The 18,581-nt window shown below is 36.1% G+C and overlaps 1 protein-coding gene and 1 long non-coding RNA gene across 5 annotated transcripts in view; one reads left to right on the plus strand and one right to left on the minus strand.

The window, feature by feature from the left end:
- Positions 1-18,581, plus strand: part of LOC132688568 (uncharacterized) — a 71,652-nt gene that overhangs the window by 1,433 nt on the left and 51,638 nt on the right. The gene's annotated exons all lie outside the window — the stretch shown is intronic.
- Positions 1,506-18,581, minus strand: part of CLTC (clathrin heavy chain) — a 65,886-nt gene continuing 48,810 nt past the window's right edge. Inside the window, exons 17-33 of one of the 2 annotated variants that reach the window (XM_060647736.3) lie at positions 17,111-17,345; positions 16,308-16,430; positions 15,222-15,367; positions 14,564-14,747; positions 14,170-14,362; positions 13,544-13,701; positions 13,176-13,340; positions 12,948-13,055; positions 12,698-12,865; positions 12,194-12,343; positions 11,976-12,107; positions 11,751-11,861; positions 10,661-10,831; positions 9,853-10,074; positions 8,591-8,611; positions 4,827-4,902; positions 1,506-2,587 (exon numbers count right to left, since the gene is read on the minus strand). In XM_060647736.3, coding sequence (XP_060503719.1) covers positions 2,463-2,587; positions 4,827-4,902; positions 8,591-8,611; positions 9,853-10,074; positions 10,661-10,831; positions 11,751-11,861; positions 11,976-12,107; positions 12,194-12,343; positions 12,698-12,865; positions 12,948-13,055; positions 13,176-13,340; positions 13,544-13,701; positions 14,170-14,362; positions 14,564-14,747; positions 15,222-15,367; positions 16,308-16,430; positions 17,111-17,345 — 2,488 coding nt within the window. In that variant the 3' untranslated portion in view covers positions 1,506-2,462. The remainder of the gene's footprint in view (positions 2,588-4,826; positions 4,903-8,590; positions 8,612-9,852; positions 10,075-10,660; positions 10,832-11,750; positions 11,862-11,975; positions 12,108-12,193; positions 12,344-12,697; positions 12,866-12,947; positions 13,056-13,175; positions 13,341-13,543; positions 13,702-14,169; positions 14,363-14,563; positions 14,748-15,221; positions 15,368-16,307; positions 16,431-17,110; positions 17,346-18,581) is intronic. The other variant, XM_060647737.3, reaches the window with a different exon arrangement.

The raw sequence follows: 18,581 nt of genomic DNA on the forward strand, positions 1-18,581 counted from the left end.
TCTGTTGCTATTGTACTAATGTCTATGTTGAAATAGTTAACAAATATCAGATTTTTTTTTTTTTTTTTTTTTTTTTTTTTTTGGTACAATGGCTATATTTGGATACTAGGGCAAAAGATCACTGAAGGTATGTTTACCTCCTCAGAGGTTTTCCATTACGCTCTTCTCTCCTGTTTCAGTTACATTTAGACAATTATAAGAATTCTTAATACTGTTTCCTATTTTAAGTTACTTCTCCCAGACCATCATCCTATTCAGAGTAATGTCATGGAAGATCCCTTAAAATAAAGTTTATTACCAATTTGTTCTACCACTTATGTACAACACCCACTGCCAAGTCTTAAGGTAGGCATTTTGTGATTTAAACATACTCCTGCAAATAATTCTGGAAAGTACTCATCATGTTAATACACACAAGGGAACATATTCAGAGGTTCACAAAGTATAGGAAAGGTCCAGAAGAACACATCTCGACTGAAAAGAATTAAGCTCCCAAGGACCACTGCTATTCTCCCTGTTGATTTTGATTAACAACGAAGACAGGGAGGCAGAGATCCACAGCAGAAGCATAAGTACAGCCCAATGTTTTCACTATGACAAACCAAAACAGGAGAAGGGATTTTCTAGTTAATACTATAATTTTAGGGGTAGGATGATTAAAAGTGGGGCAGGGCAGGGGTTCTATGTTTAAAAAACAAAACAAAACAAAACAAAAAAAAACCTGTGCTGCTTATGGTCATTTGCCTGGTCGGTGTGGAGAATTATAGGGCAATACAAGGCTAGGTTTGGTGGAGGACTGGGTTTAATCCTCTAACTCTTTTGAGGATTAAAAAATGAAATGAACTGGGGCGCCTGGGTGGCGCAGTCGGTTAAGCGTCCGACTTCAGCCAGGTCACGATCTCGCGGTCCGTGAGTTCGAGCCCCGCGTCAGGCTCTGGGCTGATGGCTCAGAGCCTGGAGCCTGCTTCCGATTCTGTGTCTCCCTCTCTCTCTGCCCCTCCCCCGTTCATGCCCTGTCTCTCTCTGTCTCAAAAATAAATAAAACGTTAAAAAAAAAAATTAAAAAAAAAAAAAAAAAAAAAAAAAAAGAAATGAACTTAAAGTAACATTCTCAGCCATGAACAAAAAGGGTTGAATTCAAACACTGGCTTAAAAAAAATTCCACTTAAAAGTACTCATACTTTGGGGCCCTTTTCATGGTGAGGCACAGTATGTTAACTACATGCTTACATACTTTGATCGCAAGTTGACAGAATACCCATATCTGTTCATTTAAGTGAAATGCTTAGGTAAAAACCCTGAAGTGCCACTTGGTTAAAATGATGGGAGACAGCCAAAATGTGGCCTACTACAGTGCTCTTCAGACTGCTGCATGTACCTTGTTAACCACAGGAATGTACATGATGTAATGCTGTGTATTTCCCTATCCCAATCCTCATTCTGCTTTTGCACTCACACCTCCCTGTACCACCTCAATACCCAATATAAAACTACCACAACCACGGTTCTTTGGTTAAAATTTGAAAGGTATTTAATTAAAACTGCCATTCTACGTTATTTCCACAGTCCAGTAATTTATTTTAAATTTGAGTAATTTCAAATCCCACAAACAAAACTGAAGAACAGCAATATTTTGTTTGAATTCTCTCTTCTGTACACTCAGTGATCTAAAACACCACAATATCCAACATACACAAACCTCAGGGAAGGGTTAGTAAATACACACAGATTGGAATCATGGTGCTCTTTGTTCCTGAATGGAATGGTCCCACAGAAAAAGCACAGGATACAGCACAACATAAGGGCACCTGTTACATATGAAGTGAGCAAAAACACACTAGCATTTTCTATATGCGTAATGAGGAAACCTGCATAGGTTAGAGGGCCTTTTATGCTCATTTAAAAGTCAGGCAATTTGTCTGTAATGCATTTTTCAAATAATTTGGAGAGCACTGCAATCCAATGTAGGATGTGCTGATTAGTGTTGTCTTTGTTGGCATTGACAGTCTTACATGGTCACATACCAATACTTTTGCTGTAGCTTTTGAGTAAGAGATTTAAATGCATTTTAGACAATACATATCATAAGCTGTTTACATACACTAAATTTAAGAGATTCAATATTAGAGTTTTTTTTTTCTTTAAACACTACAGAGTGCAAATCAGGTTCTTCACAACAGATTGAGTATTAAGCAGTTCTTCAAAGAATGAGGGGGAAGAAAAAAAGCCCAACTGAATAAACATTGAAACTATTCCCCTTTGAAAATAAATTCTAAAATGATGCGGAATGTGAAATAAGCTTTTAACACAGGTGATCCGAGTTTATAGTTAGAAACAAAAAGTAGTCCTTCATGAAATAAAGGTTACAAGAACATGTGCCTGTTTTCCCATTATAAACTGAGAAGCGGGTAGAGACGATGTTTCAGTACGAAAATAGGCGACTACAGGATCAGCTTTCTGTCTCACATGCTGTACCCAAAGCCAGGCTGTGGCTGCCCATAGGGTGGTGCAGTATAACCATAGCCAAAAGGTGCCTGGGGAGGGACTGCAACACTGGGTCCTGCTGTCAGCATCAACTGGGGCTGACCTAAAGAAGAAAAACAAGAAAGGGTAGGGGGTGGAGGGGCAGGAGGTGGGACAAATTGTTAGCAGTGTAGACTATCATACTCTAATCTCCCCTACTCTAAGAACATAATCAAAACTTAGAATGAGTTTTGTGGTGGTACTTTTGACTGTCACAATTTTGGCATCACATCCACCCTAAGAAGGGTTCTGCCTAAAAAGCTAAACAATTCAGGGCAGAGGACAGAACAGTGACAGCAATTATGTTACCTCATTTTATTTAAAACAATATGCACAGGCATGCTTGACATGAATGGGCAAGACATCTGCCAATACACTTATCACCACATGGTACTCACACACGTTTAGTGAAATAAGCACAGGAAAGCTTAACTTTTTAATGATGTGGTTTTAACACAAATAAACCTATTAAAATTAGATTTAAATTTCTGATTTAAACAATATAAATGGTAATGAAATGAAATGGTAATCTAATGGATATCTAGGAAAGAATCTAGTACTAGTTAAGAGAAAAACAAAAACAAGACACATTCAAATATGCTTACGTATGAATACATCAGAACACAAATCTGTTTCAAATACTGTATTAGCACTCGTACTTCATTAAAAAAAAAATTTCAGGGGCACCTGGGTAGCTCTGTCAGTTAAGTGTCCAACTTTGGCTCAGATCCTATGGTCTGTGTGTTCAAGCCCTGCAATCAGGCCCTGTGCTAACAGTGCAAAGCCTGCTTGGGATTCTGTCTCTCCCCAACTTGGAAACACACTCTCTCTCAAAATAAAGAAATAAACTTAAAAAAATTTTAAGTAAACTCCACCCACAATGGTAGGGCTCAAACTCATGACCCCGAGATCAAGAGGTGCATGCTCTACCCCGACTGAACCAGCCAGGCACCCCAACACTCAACTACAAATAGTAGTTGATCACATACAGAAAATGACCTGTAGACAACCTGGTTTATTTAAAAGGAAAAAAACAATGTAACACCTCTATCCACTCCCTTGAAAAAGAAGTAATCTTAATCTCCCACTAGAATGTAAACCTAGTGCAAAGTTTCTCTCAGACAGGTGACCTCAAGTCTCTCTTTTTTGTGAACAACCAGAATTTGTTTTGTGAGCAAATTCTTTTTGGAAACCAGCAGTTTATAAAAATCACTTTTAACTTTGAAACTGAAATTTTCAACTGCCTAGAAGGACTCTCCATTTAAACACCCTGAAGGCAAGCCAAATTTAATAGGTGTTCCCAAAATATTACCCCCACCCTATTTTTGTTCCTATTGTTCCCTATCTGAAATATGTCAAACATCTTGCTCCCATCTTTTAACCTACTTTAATCATCTTTAATCTACTTTTATCTTCTCCAACTTTATCAAAACTAAGCAGTCCTCCAAATTCCCAAAGTCTTTTTTATCTACAATAAAAAGGAGATGGGGGGGCGCCTGGGTGGCTCAGTCAGTTAAGCGTCTGTTGATCTTAGCTCAGGCCTTGATTGTGAGTTCAAGCCCGGTGCTGGGCTCCACACTGGGTGTAAAGCCTACTTTAAAAAGTAAGTAAGTAAGTAAGTAAGTAAAAGGAGACAATGTCCTAATATGTTTGTCTATTATCATTTCCTTTAGCAGGCTGAGATATAATGGTCACAATTTTATGCCTTCCTCCAAAAAACACCTGATTACAGTGACATAATATATACCCTTCTAATTCATTGTTCAAATGTATCTGTTCACCAAGAGTGCAAGTCTGAACTACTTTCACATAGAAGAAATTAAATTGCCTTATATATTCACTGAGAGTTTCAAGATCCTATCTCTCTGGAAAGTTCTCAAATGGAAACTACCTCGTTTTCTGCCCCAGTGAGAACTTAAAGAGAAGATACACTCTGTCTGTAAAGCACCATAAAGATAGCCTTGGCATGTTTTCTTAGCTTCTGCATTTCTGAAAACTGAATTCATCAATACTTCTAATTTATGAATATGTAACCAATCAGTGAGCAGGCAAGAGGAAAATTTAGGTTATGATCTTAAGTGACTATTTTTTAAGTTTGTCTTTGCATTTAAGACTACCTTAAGTGACTAATATCAGTGTCTGCTTTAAGACTGTTTTCAGAAAAAGATGGTAGAATTATTCCTGAACTCCGTGAGCTTTTTGCACTTTAGACACTTAACTGTATTTCTATTCTGAAGTAGAATCCTTAAAGAATGAAACACTTGTCTACTACTTTTCTGTGGGTTTAAAGAGAGAGAGATTACCATAAACGATAGGTTGCGTCTCTGTAGCTTGTTCTTCTTCTTTTCTCAGTGATTCCGAAGCATCTAATTTATCCACCTGGAGAAAAACAGGTAATGTTACTTAGCACCTCAAAAATATTATACACCTAGGTTTATGGCAGAAAGTGGAAAAGCCTTAGTATGTTGAATTTTGTCAAAATAAAACAGACTAGAAAGAATATTCTCAGGCCCCCTCAAATTCAATGGCAATGTTCATAGTTCAGTCAAGGTGATTTTTAGCACTGTCATTATAAACCCTCAGGAAGGAGGGATTTATAAATGCCATAAAAGCTCACGCCAGGCTAAAACTGGGCATGCTAGGATGCAGCCAGCCTGAGGGAGGGAGATAACAAGAAGGAACCACTTTTTCAAATGAAGTTTAAACTTTATCAAAGGTAATAATAATGAACTCATAACCAGACAAGACTTCCCTCCCCAAAGGAAATGATATTCAAAAATGTGAAATGAGTTAATGACTGGACAAGTACTCATTTAGAATAAGCTTTCTTTTGCCAATTGTGCACAGCTTCTGCTGATAATTGTTATAGGTGCGGACTGAAATTTAAGACACAAAGTGGCTCCATATTCCATCTTTTTAGATAAAGACAGGCTGCATGTTTTAATGCTCTATTTTCTAAGAAGTAGAAATAGTAGTAGGAATGCCTAATTTTTGCCACATCTTTGAGGAAGAATTTGTTTTGTTTTTAATGAAGCCAAAGAAGTAAATGGCTACTACATGCTAACTACTCTAAATAAAAGTGGATAGTATCAGACAGAACTAATATAGTAGGAGTCCAAATGTTTAAAAAAAAAAAAAAAGTGAAAAAAAGGAGCTGGAATACACAGGTCCCTCCATAAACTAGTTATGTGACCCTGGCAAACCACTGTACTGACCCTCAAACTTCCTTGTCTATATAATGATGGTTGAATAAGATATTCTGCAAAATTTGTTACAGGACTAACATGATCTGGTACTAGAATTCTGTGAAGAATTGGGAAGAAAGGATATTAGGACAATGGGCTTAGGGGATATCTGCTATACAACTTCTACCTGCCTTTTAAACTCTATCTTTTAAACTACCTTTAAAAAGTTGGTATCTCAGTGAAAGCCTTATTATTTGTTGGTCTATCATTATACTAGACGTAAAACTAAAACTTCAAATTCTGACATGATCTATTCCTAGTGGTTTTCAGAGCGCGCCAAAATGAGAGGCAGAATACAGGAAAATCTTTTAATGAATGTTCATGGCATGTTCCTCAAAAAGGTAAATAGTGAAAAATCCCTCACAAAAAAAGACATGCAGACATCAGTGAAGAACTATAAAGACTGGGTCCTAAAAAGGTTAAAACAGCCCTTCCTTTCTCTTTGAAAGTATTTAAAAGTATGTTTGAGTCTTCACATAGGTTATTAAGGTTAGGACAGTATTTTATACATATTTTAATTGTCCCATATTAAATATTACATATATCTAATAGAATCTAAGTCTAATGCATTCTAGTTTATTAGGGAATAATTTGAGAAATGTAAGCTGAGGTAGACTCTAGATACCTTCAGATAAAATTTAGTTTTTCTACACTAGGAAGATGGGTTGGTTTGCTTTTGTTTACAGTTTTCCTATTTTTATAGACTAAAATAGTTCATGTGTTACAAAGTAGCCCAATATCAAAGTAAAAACTACTATGGAGAAGTTCCATGAGAGATACCCAATGTTTGGCATTCAAACTTAAATATTATTACTTGAATATTAAAAGCACAGTCTGTGCCATCAAGGGGTTTTGCTAACTAAACAGTATCCAAGAGTGAGCTAAAGAGGTTATACCAAAAAATACATGGATGAGTGTGCTTAACTTCCAAGTTATTAGAAGAAAAATGAAACAGCAAAAAACCCCACCACTGCAAAATACATTTCCAGACTTTCAAGGACAAGAATCTAAAGTGAACACGTGTTTAAACCTAAATGTTAGAGGTGAAGTTGAGTCAGATGTTGAAGAAAGAAGTCCTGTTACAGAAGTACACCAAAGACTTCGAAGAAGAGCTAGCAGTATCACAATGCCCATGCATGCACATAGGCAGGTTGGGCAGAGGGCAAAAAAAGAAAAAAAGACCTCTGAAGGAACAGCATCAAACTAAGCAAAAAAAGTTTATTTTTCTATAATATGGGACAGCCTCTGGCACAGCAACATCCAATTTTTGTTTCCACTGACACAATTTAGACTGCTCAAAAAAGAAAAGCAGAGAAGGCTTTTATGAACACAAGCTTTTGTTAAGAGCTGTAACAAAAGTTTCTGATCCTTGGATAAAAAGAAAAATTACAGGGATAAAAAGAAAAATTACAGGTAAAGCGTGTCACTGAGATCAGTTCCATCTGTACTATTAAAAATTCACTATAATGTAAAAGGCTTTTCCACAAAGACTGCAATATGCTGCAGAGGAAAAGTTAACATGCAGTCAGTTATTCTGGTGTATGTGTGCATGAAAAAAAGGCAAAAGTACTGAAGCAAGAAGTGAGATCTGAAGATGACTGTTGCTATACAGGCTCTCAAGAAACACACACAGCCCACAGCAATGCTTTAAGAGTTTCAAAAGTAGTATGATGTAATTGCAATGACTGTTGTACATGCTTGATTTAAAACAATGCATAACACTGCAGTTCAATTACCTGTTTTTCACACACACGCTTTCTAACTGCCTTGCTTACTAGCTGCTGAAGGGCCTCACACACAATGCATTTTACTCAGGTTTGCCCTAAGTTCCAATGGTGATTCCAGTTTGGTTCAACATAATTTCAAGGCATTGTCCCCCACCCAAAATCTTTTAAATTTGTTTCAACTCTCCTTTACCTTCCCACCCTTTTACTACAACAATTTGATAACGGACGTAAGTTTGTTTCATTTATATTGGGATGGAGACAAGCCAATGAAGGAAGCAGCAACCAAGAGGTGCCTAAATTTGACCTTGGACAAGCCAACAGATGAATGAAAGCAAATTTTAGGTATCTTCAGAGGTGTCCCTTATTACAGGAAGAAGTTAATATTGCTTCATTAAATACAGAAATATTCCGTGTTGCTTAGCAACAATTACAGCAAGCTACTCTCGTGATTAAAAAAGTTTTGTTTCCTCTTGAAAACGGACTAGCACCATAAGAACTGGACACCTGGAGAAACATGAGGAAAGTCTCTTCGGAAGCAGCTAGTATCTCTTGTATCTACTTTCAGCAAAAAATTAGTAAGAATCAAGAGATCAGAAACTGGATCACAGTCCTTCAATACCAAAAAAAAAAAAAACCCCAAAAGCCTTTTAGGGCATATATATACATATATAAATTCAACAACTGTCAGGCAAGCTCACAAAATAAAACCAGAGGCTGCTTAAATTTATTTAGAGTATTAAGAAAATCCTATTATGGTCCAGATACCCTGACAGGGAAGAGAAATTTCCTGAAACTTTGGAAATTAATATGGAAACTCACCATGCTCAGTTTTCAATAATACATTTAAGAGAGACTGTGAACCAACTACTGATTAGCCTCCTGCCCTTCCTAAAGCCTATTAGCCGATTAGTAGCAAACATCTACTAATGTCCTACAGCTCTATTATAGTTATGTTTCAAGGGACTTGCAGAGGCTTTAGTGAAAATTTATTGGGGGGAAAAAGCAGCAGCAGCGTAGAAAAGGAAGGAAAAAAATCATGCAAATTCCTTAGACTTAGTCCTCCAGACTTAAAGATGGAAAAGAATCAACTTTCACCTTTTCCTTTATTGCATCAACCTGCAAAGGAATTCAGAAGGTGCAGCTTAGAAAAAAATCAAATTCCATATTGAGCATAAAAAGGTAGAATCAGCAACAAAGGTTTAGGGGAGAAACATCTAACCACTAAAAAAGGCATGAGAAAAGTGAAAATAAAGGGCATACTGGAAGCAAAATTTAGAACTTTTTTTTAAACTTCAGAGCTTATTGCAGAAGAATTTGTGCTAGAGTCAGTGTGAAAGAAAGCAGCATAATCACTAGTAAAACTTACAGCATTTCGGTTAACAGCAGCTTAGAGCCAGGTCTCATAAGTTGGCATTATGCATACAAAAAGAAGCTATTCTCATCTATAGCTAATATAAGGCAACTGTTTTCTTACACTGGGTTTCAAGCAGTTTTTATACCAAAAATGTTAATTCTTAAAAAATTATAACTGGACACAATGGTATCTACTAGATGGTAGCCTAAAGAAATATTCATACTGGGGGCCGTTAGTAGTGCTTTGTTTTTCCCCCTTTACTCCGGCATGCTGAAGAGATCAGATGGGAAACTCCGAATTTAATAAGCATGTTTTTGCTTTGACAAATGGATCCTTTAGGACCATTTTTTTTTTTTTTTTTTAAATGTTCTACAGTAAAGAGCTAGTAACTGTTGAGGATCTAGTGAGTAAAAAATATTATGATATCAAAAAGGGACACTAAGAGGAGTGAATTTAATAAAATGATTATAACCACAGCTTGTTTAATGCACTTTTAGGTAATATGTTAAACTCCTATGATTTTTTTAAATTAGGGGTTAAACTATCAAAATATTGAGAAAATTAACAGGATGTTAAGAATAAAGATTTTGCTTCCCAAAAAGAAACAGGCATACATATTAAAGTCAAGAAGCAACCAAAAAAAAGGGAATCTATACTACTAAGTTACGGACATCTAAGTCACAAGAACGGATTTGAGGAAGATGTTATTTTCAGGAAAAAAAAAAATTTTGTTATCAGATGTTAAAAAAAAACAAACATACAATATAGAAGTAATACTATTCACCCTCAGAAATACATGGAGGGTAAACATACTGACATGTTTGAGTTCCCTTTTCCATTCAATGTCACTTGTCAGACATCAAAAATTTCTGGAGAATATTTTATGACAATCAAATGACTTACTTCCACTAGACAAAGAAAATTTGAAAAAAATAGACCTGCATGTGGAATTTTACATATCCTCAAGGTAAGTAGTTCTGAATACACACAGAGGCGCCATTACCTTTGTCAAGTATTCCTTCATGACCTGGATGAAATAGGGCATGGCAAAATCCATGATATTGTGCCTCCATGCAGTTTCAAGGACAACATCTGGCCTTAAAAGATCATAACAGGTAAAAAGACAAGCTCCAAAGCACTCTCTTTTTTCTTCCTGCAAAAACCACTGTAGGAGTTCTTCAGCCAATTCAGTATCTTTAGATTCAGAGGCATACTGCATTGCATCCTATTCAAAGGAAAGGATGATGGTGAAACATTAAATTCAAATATGCTGAAATGGCAAACCAATTATACAATGGGGGGTGGGGGATCCCAGTTATATCATTTAAATTGAAGATTTGTTGAAAGAAAAGAAAAAAATAGGGTGAACAATCTTTTTTAAACAGAGAGAGGCTTGACAGAACATAAGATGACCACTAGAATCAAGAAATTGACTTAATTACCACCTCCCTTAAATGGGGGCTTAAAGACAATTCTCACATTTGCAAGACTAATACTTATATAGACCATAATCACTTCTCTTTTAATTTCTTCTAAATTTATTTACTTTGACAGAGAGCAAGTACAAGCGAGCGTGAGAGGGGCAGAAAGAGAGGGAGAGAGAGAGACAGAATCCCAAGCAGGCTCTGCTCACAGCTGGACACAGGGCTCAAACTCAGTCAAAACATCACCTAAACTGAAACCATGAGTCAGAGACTTAACCAACTGGGCCTCCCAGGTGCCCCTGTAATCACTTCTTATACACCATTATAGGGTTACAACAGGTCATCTAGTACTTGACTTAATAGGCCCGCCCCCACCAACATTCCCACCTTGTACAGGCTGTCTTTCTTGCACAGCTCTACACTCTGTTTCCAGCGGTTGTTGCCTTTGAAGAGATAAGCAGCAATTCTTCTGAACTCAATGAGTTCATGTTTTTCCAAACGCTGAGCAAGTGAGATATTGTCAAAGTTGTCATAAGCATCTATAGATGTTCGCAGAGCCTTAAAAAAAAGAAAAAAAAAAAAAGCCATCCAATGCCAAATCAGTTTCATTTTAGTTTAAAATTTATTCCATGATTCTTGATCAAGGAGTCACTACTGTATATGACTGACTGTATATGATGTGATCAATATGCTGTATGATGTGTATGTATAGAATACAACTTGACCAATGAGCATTGTAATATGACAGCCTAGATTCAAGCATCAAACCAGAAAGTTGTAAGCTGAACAAGTATCAAGGTTCTTCAATCTGACTGTATAACAAAAATCTTCAAAGGTACTACAAAATTTCTGTACTTTTCTCCAAGGTTTTCAGTATCAAAACTTTGAATAGTTATGAAAATGGCAGGATTTGTAATTTGGAGGGTAAGATTTTATGTTTCAGAGAAACTTCTGATACAACGTGACATGGTAGTTAGTCATATAGCTAAGCATGGGATCTGAACCCATCATTTGTTGGTAATAAGAGAAAGAAAAAAAGGCAACTAGCTTAACCTTAACTGTAATTTTGTTTTTGCAAAATTCTTCACAAAGGCAAGTTTGTTAAAAGACAGATACTAATACGCTACAGGGCAAGAAAAGCAGTGAATAAATACACTTAATACCAAATCAGTTTTATAGACTAGTTAAAAAAATCCAAAACTCTTTGAACCCTGCCTACAATCAAGATGTTTAGGGATGAAGTAACCATAACATTTTTTCTAAAGCATTAACCAAGACAAGATCTAAGCAAAATTCTGCAAACTTTGCACTTAAAAGTCAGATTTATTGATCCTGAAAACACCACTAAGTTAGATCCGAGGCATACAAGTACCTACTGTTTACAAACCTAAGGGATAATGGGTTTTACTCAAAAACATACCAACAACCCAATTATAACCTGAATTTTGAGAATATATGCAAGAACTAAAAGTTTTACCTGATAATCTTCTTCGGTAATAAAGAGGTTGTTCAGTGATTCATTCACAGACTTGTTGTTGTGGTTTTGAACTGAACGCAAATATGGTTTCACCAGTGGTAGCTGTTTAACCTTTAAAATAAAGAGTGTTTTACAAACATAATACATCCTTAAAGTTCCACAGACAAAAGTTACCGATGTAAGTCTTAGCTCCCTACTATGAGGTTTTGAAGTTTTTAAAATTACCTTGCTGAAATAATTGACAGCACGAGTATGATCCAACCGTGGAGACAGCACCATCAGCAAATCATTTAACAACAGAGGCTTGAATTCTAGGTAGAACTGTATTGCTCTGTAGTATAGTTCCACATTGGCAACCTAAAGTGGGAAAAGTCCACATAGAAGTTGAGTTATTTACTAATGAGCTCCTTTTGAAGCTTGTATCTTCTGAAGAAGATACACACCTTGGTAATAATATCTTTGAACTGCCCTTCTTTCCATGCATCAGTTGGATGGTTCATCATAGTAATTATGGCATTATCATACTCTTCATACTTGTCATACAAAAACACCAATTCTGCCCAGAGATGAGCTTGTTCTGCAGCTCTAAGCACCTATGTAAGAGAGATTTAATTGCTTTAGATATGGGTCTGTAATTCTAGCTAAAGCTTAAAAAAGAAAAAGAAAAAAAACAGAGGAAGGAAAGTTTATTTGAGAGAAAGAGAGAGCATGCACACATGTGCACATGTTGCAAATGGGTGAGGGGTAGAGAAAGGGAGAGAGAATCCTAAGCAAGCTCCACACTGTCAGTGCAGAGCCTGAAGTGGGCCTAAACGCACAAACCATGAGATCATGACATGAGCCGAAATGAAGAGCTGGGACACTTAATCGACTGAGCCACCCAGGCAACCCATTAAAGTTTCAGTTATAGCTACAGAGCCACCTCACAATGTTAAAAGGCTGATTACCTTAGGAATATTCACTCTGGACCAGAACAGCTCCAGATGCTCCCTCATTTTCTGTGGCTTAAATTTAGAATATAGAATAGCTAATTCGGTAAACATTCCCATATGAGCTCGCTCAAGTCCCAGTGCTGCTTCCAACATGGTTATCAGTTCTTCAAAGTATCCTCGGTCCTGAATAAGGGAAATACACGATTAAAGTTTAAGACTATCTGTGGCAATAGATCTCAACTAATAAAAGACTCTTGTTCATTACCTGATAGTAGTTGATAAGTTCCTCCAATTCATCTGCATGTACTACAATATGAAGCCCACACATTTGAGCTAGACGGAACTCCTTGCCATCTACACAGGCGAAGCAGACCTATAACAAAAATTTCAACTACATAAACTCAAATGTAAACATGGCTGGTTAATTCAATTAATCAGTTTAAAGAGATTTCTAAACATCTGAATTCTTCATTCAAACTGGTATTGAGATTACCTCTTTCCATGTTCGAGTACTATTAGCTTTCCTAGCTCCATCAACAGCTGCCTGATATTCACCCAGGTGAACGAGGGTAGATGCCAAGCGTCCAAAATTGGAGACATTGTTGTACAGTAATTTAGCAGCATCATACATTTTTTCATCATAACAACGATCACCAACCTGAAACAAACAAACGCAAATAAACACAATCCATTTTTGGTAGGCCTAAACTCAATCCTCATTCCAAAGTCACAATTCAATTTAATACTGATAAACACTGTATTTCCTTTGGAATCATCAGTTGTGATGGGTTGATCCTACTAATAAAAAGTTGCTTAACAGTTGACTTCTACACTTTGAAAAAATCTGAACAGGAAACCCACTTGTTGGATATGAGCATTATTTGGCCCATTGATGAACTCTTCCAACTCTGCAAGGCGGTTTGTTTTAGCCAGTGCAAATATCAATTCTGTCTCCACATAGGATTCACGAGCCTTCTTTCGGGCCATCTGCAAGTACTTCACTAGTTCTTCCCAGTTTCCTAGGTATAAAGAAGAAAATAAATCCAAACACTAATATCCTAACATTTTTCACTCAAGTAAATGAAAATTATTGTTAATTTTCTTTTTAAGGAACCAATATAGAAAATAACAAATCTAAACAATGAAATGCATCTAAAATGGCAAAATTCCTGTTCTGTTTCTGTATTATCACTGACCAAATTAACAGCTGAATTCCCCCTTTATTAATTATCCTTTTCCTTAAAGTTGTAAGATTAGAATTCAATCAGAATTTTATGAGAATTTTAATCTTCCCTATGGACTTTGTAAGTTCACAAAATGCAGCCTTTCTGTATGTGGACTAAGATGGAGTGCTAAATGTCTTCACAAGTAACCGTGCAATATCTAACTCCTATATAAATTCAGAACAGACCGATGTCCCAATGCTTAGGGCTAATCGTAGCTTCAGTACAATTTCTGAGGTCACAAACACATAAAAGAAGTCATACCACTGGTGTTGGCAGCCTGAACAACTTCCATGTAGGATGAAGGATCATCCGCTTTGATGTAAGAATCAATGGCTTCTTTCACCATTCCTTTCTGCAACTGGGCTTTTGCAAGCTGACTCCAGACCGCTGGTTCATTGCAGCGTTCAGCAAACTCATATGCCCGGTCCAAGTTTCCAATATGTTCAATCAAGACCTAGGCAACCAATTTCTGAATTAGGGTTACAGTAGAATGAATCTGGCCACACAGCAATTACATGTAAATGGTTAGGATTTTATTGCTTTTTCTATTGCCCAAGCCATCAATTATGCCAGGCCTAACAGGCTTGTATAGCATACAATAATCAAGAGAAGGCAGTACCTTCAGTAAATCAACTTAGGCAATCTGAAGACCTACCTGCACTGCTGAAGTATTGACATCAAATTTCCGGAAAATGGCAAATGCTTCTTCAAACAACTCATTGCAGATTGCGATATTGGCAATATCTGGGGCATCATAATTATCCAGGCGGTTAATATACTCCATAACACGTGTACGGTCAGCCTTGATTGCAGTGAGGATGAGGAGGTTTTGCAAATTCCTTTTAAGGAAAAAAAATTTTTGGATGTATTATTTCAAAAGCTTATTAGTCATAAAGAATAAACACTACAGCTATGAAGAGTTTTTTTTTTTTTCCCTCAATGGCAGGATGAGGAGTGTATGAGAAGAGTAATAATTCAGACAACATTCTCTAGTCTTTGTCTTTTTGTTCCTTCTTAAAACTGAAAAGCCACAATTTAAGACTGAATATAAGAGGGGGGTGCCTAGGTGGCTCAGCTGGTTAAGCATCTGACTCTTGGTTTGGGCTCAGATCATGACCTCATGATTAGCGAGTTCAAGCTCCTCCTCATGCCCCATGCTGATGGTGTAGAGCCTGCTTGGGATTCTCTCTCTCCCTCTCTCTCTGCCCCTCCCCTGCTCGCTTTCTCTCACTCTCTCTCAAAATACATTTAAAAAAAAAAAAAAAAAAAAAAGACTGAATATAAAGAGCCAATGGACCCTTCTTATAGCATACCTGTGTTCACTGAATACAGAGTTATCAAGGACAATTTTCTCCAGCAGTTCAATGAGTTCATTAGGAAGGTCTGCAGTCATAAAAGCCTTGACAGTTACTGACACTTCTTCAGGGTCCTGAGTTTCAGACAAGGCTGTCTGTACAACCTATAGAATACATATAGAGTTAAGTACTAAAAATCAGGGTGATTATGAAGACATTATCTAATGAGAATAACCTGGTATAGGAAAAATACCTTTACATTTACCACACAAAGGTGTTTTCTACACAAATACACATATACCCATATCATCCACATATACCCATTCTTCTGAAAAAAATCACCCTAATTACCTAATTTCTATCTTTTTTTCCTGATTAAAACATTATCCACAATAACCACTCCTCATTATCACTTTAATGACTACATATGATTCGACTACATAGATGTGGCAATACAAACTAATTCCTCCATTTTTTGATAGTTATATGGCTCCCAAATTCTTTAATAGGAAGCTTTGTATCTAACATGGGAGTTTTCCTTAGAAATGCTTCCTAGGAGAGGAATGAAGAATTAACAGCTTTTGATTTATTCTCTTCCATATTTATACTTCAACCAGGAGAATTTAAGAACCATTATAACAACATTCAATTTTTACTTTTTAAAAAAATTTTTCATGGTTTTAAAAAATGTTTTCAATTTACAATGTGTGTAAATATATATATATATAAACATATGTATATGTATTAGTATAATTTTATTTCATTCTTTTTTACTGCCTTCTCTTATAGTAAAATATGATTCATTTAAGTACATACGGGTATACGATAACAGGAAAGGTTTTATTTGTAGTTAAAAAGATGAGACTTAAGGGGTGCCTGGATGGTTCAGTTGGTAAGTGTCCTGACTCGTGGTTTCAGCTCAAGTCATGATTTCACAGTTTGCAAGTTCCAGCCCCTCATCAGACTCTGCTGACAAGTGTTGAACCTGCTTGGGATTTCTCTCTCCCTCTTCTCTCTGCCCATTCCCTCACTTGCATGCACTCTCTCTCAAAAAATAAACAAACATTTAAAAAAAAGAACCTTGAATACATTTGCCAATTTTACCTGGTCAATAAGGGGTCTCCTGTAAGGATTACTTTCCAGCAGCACACTACCCCATAATTCTGGATCCTTTCGGCGTACCAAATAGCGGGAAAGACTTTTGAAGAGGGAATTCTCATTGCAAACCTAAGTAAGATATTAACAGGTTAGTTTCAAGGTAAAAAGTAAAGACTTCTTATTGACTACTTTAAAGGTTATTTCCTTTATATAAATACACACTTTTTATTGTTTCATTGGGAAAAAATCCATTACTTTTACATATAAACATGAATAAGTCACAACCAAGTTGTAATTAAAATTCAATATGTAATCCTATACTAAAAGGAAAAAAATGTTATAAAATGTCACTGACTGGGTCAACGACAAAACTAGACTAAAACAGGTATTAAAGTATTCTATCAGTGTCAAAATAACTAAAGTTGGTATCTACAGTGTGGTTATGAAACAGAATTCCTTACTCTTAGGATTATACACTGAAGAGGTATGCAACTTACTCTCCTATGTGCACACATATACATATGTATGGTGCGTATGTGTGTTTATGTATGAGACAATGTATAAAACACAGTGAGAAAACTACTGGATTAAAATGTTAATAAGTGAAGATAGACTTAATTTGTTATTTTGGCCACTTTAAATTCACAATTACTGTCAAATAAAGTTTTTTAAAAAAGCACTCATCTACAAGAAATGCTCTGTATTACCTAAAGCCACTGTTAAACTCAAAATTCACTAATTTAACATTATGCAACAGGTTTTTAAAAATGCAGCCTTCTCTCTGTACACATTCAGCTATTAGTACTCACATTAATAAGTTCCAGATCACACTGGCCACGTTCATAAGCAACACAAGCCAAATGTGGATCTCTCTTCTCACAATACTTTCCAACAACACGACTGTCATAATAAGGATTTTCACGAAGAAATCTCTCTGGGTTGTTATTACTGTCTATGTAGATTTTGGCTAATGCGTTGTGAGTAGCAGGCTCCTCACAGCCCTCATGAATTCTGGCCTCTAGCCAAGGCAGAAGCAGTTTCAATCTAGTATTAAAAAAAAACACACACACATACACACACACACACACACAAAACCACACATGCTGTATTATAAAAAAACAAAACAAAACACACACAACTCTTGACATGCTAAATACAGAAGTACCTTATATGGTATATAATGTTTTCCCATAAATGATTTTGAATTCTCAAAAATTCCATTACCAACTGGGAAATTAAGTTTCAGAGATGATTAAATGATTTGCCCATTACACAGAAGATAGCCTTAGAGTCTCCTAGACCTACCTGCCACATTATCTAGATAGAATATAGAAAGAAGAGATTCACAGATTCATGTTGTTCTTTTTTATACTGGACAAAATATCTAGATATTTGGAAGAAGAGTATGTGGTATGAGAAAAAAGGCCAGATTACCTAAGGTTTCTTATAATTTTAACACAATTAACAGACATTACCTATAGCCACAGGGGTCAGTACCCTAAATACACAATGGGAAAAAATCTGGTAGCATTAGAAACTCTAGGTTTAAAAAGAAAAAAAAAAAAAAACACTCTAGGTTTAATAATACTGCCAGTCATATGATCACTCCACCAAGGATCATGGTTTCACTACATTGTAGCTTATGTTTCAATGGTCCTGATGACTAACACTCTTTTGACCATGGTTAAGTATTACAAGCACCCAGAGGAAAAACAGTAGGCCATATTTTGGCTACCAAATTCATGTAGTTATTTTGAATACACTCCCATTAGGGTAAAGACACAACTTTTGTATTAAGGCAAAAATTCAAGATCCTATAAACACATGCAATCCAAGCAGATATGCCATGGCAATCGAAAGAATATAGATTAGCTAAGGCACATTTAGACTAGTGACTCAGGTGTGAATCTAGTTTATCACAATATAACTTGTAACTTAAAGACCAAATTGTCTAGCTCTATCTGGCTATTGACTTAGAATACACAACAAACAAGATTGTTTTCAGGTATTAAGATTTAAGAGTCAACTGAAACCTCCTTCTAAATATTAAATTGTTATGACCTATAATCAGTTCAAATTAGGCTCAAGCTTTTAAAATCAGTATTCTAGATCTCCATTGTACTTAAGTACAGAATTTTTCTATGTTTGTAATATTCAAATATAAATTCTATGAATACCATTATTAGGACACCTATACCAACCCCGGTTAAAATTAAATCCCATAGGGTTTCTCGTTATCTTTCAAAGCCAGAGTAATTTCCCACTATTATACCAACCCGC

This window comes from Panthera onca, chromosome E1 (assembly GCF_046562875.1).
Source record: "Panthera onca isolate mPanOnc1 chromosome E1, mPanOnc1 haplotype 2, whole genome shotgun sequence".
NCBI classification, from domain to species: Eukaryota; Metazoa; Chordata; class Mammalia; order Carnivora; family Felidae; genus Panthera; species Panthera onca.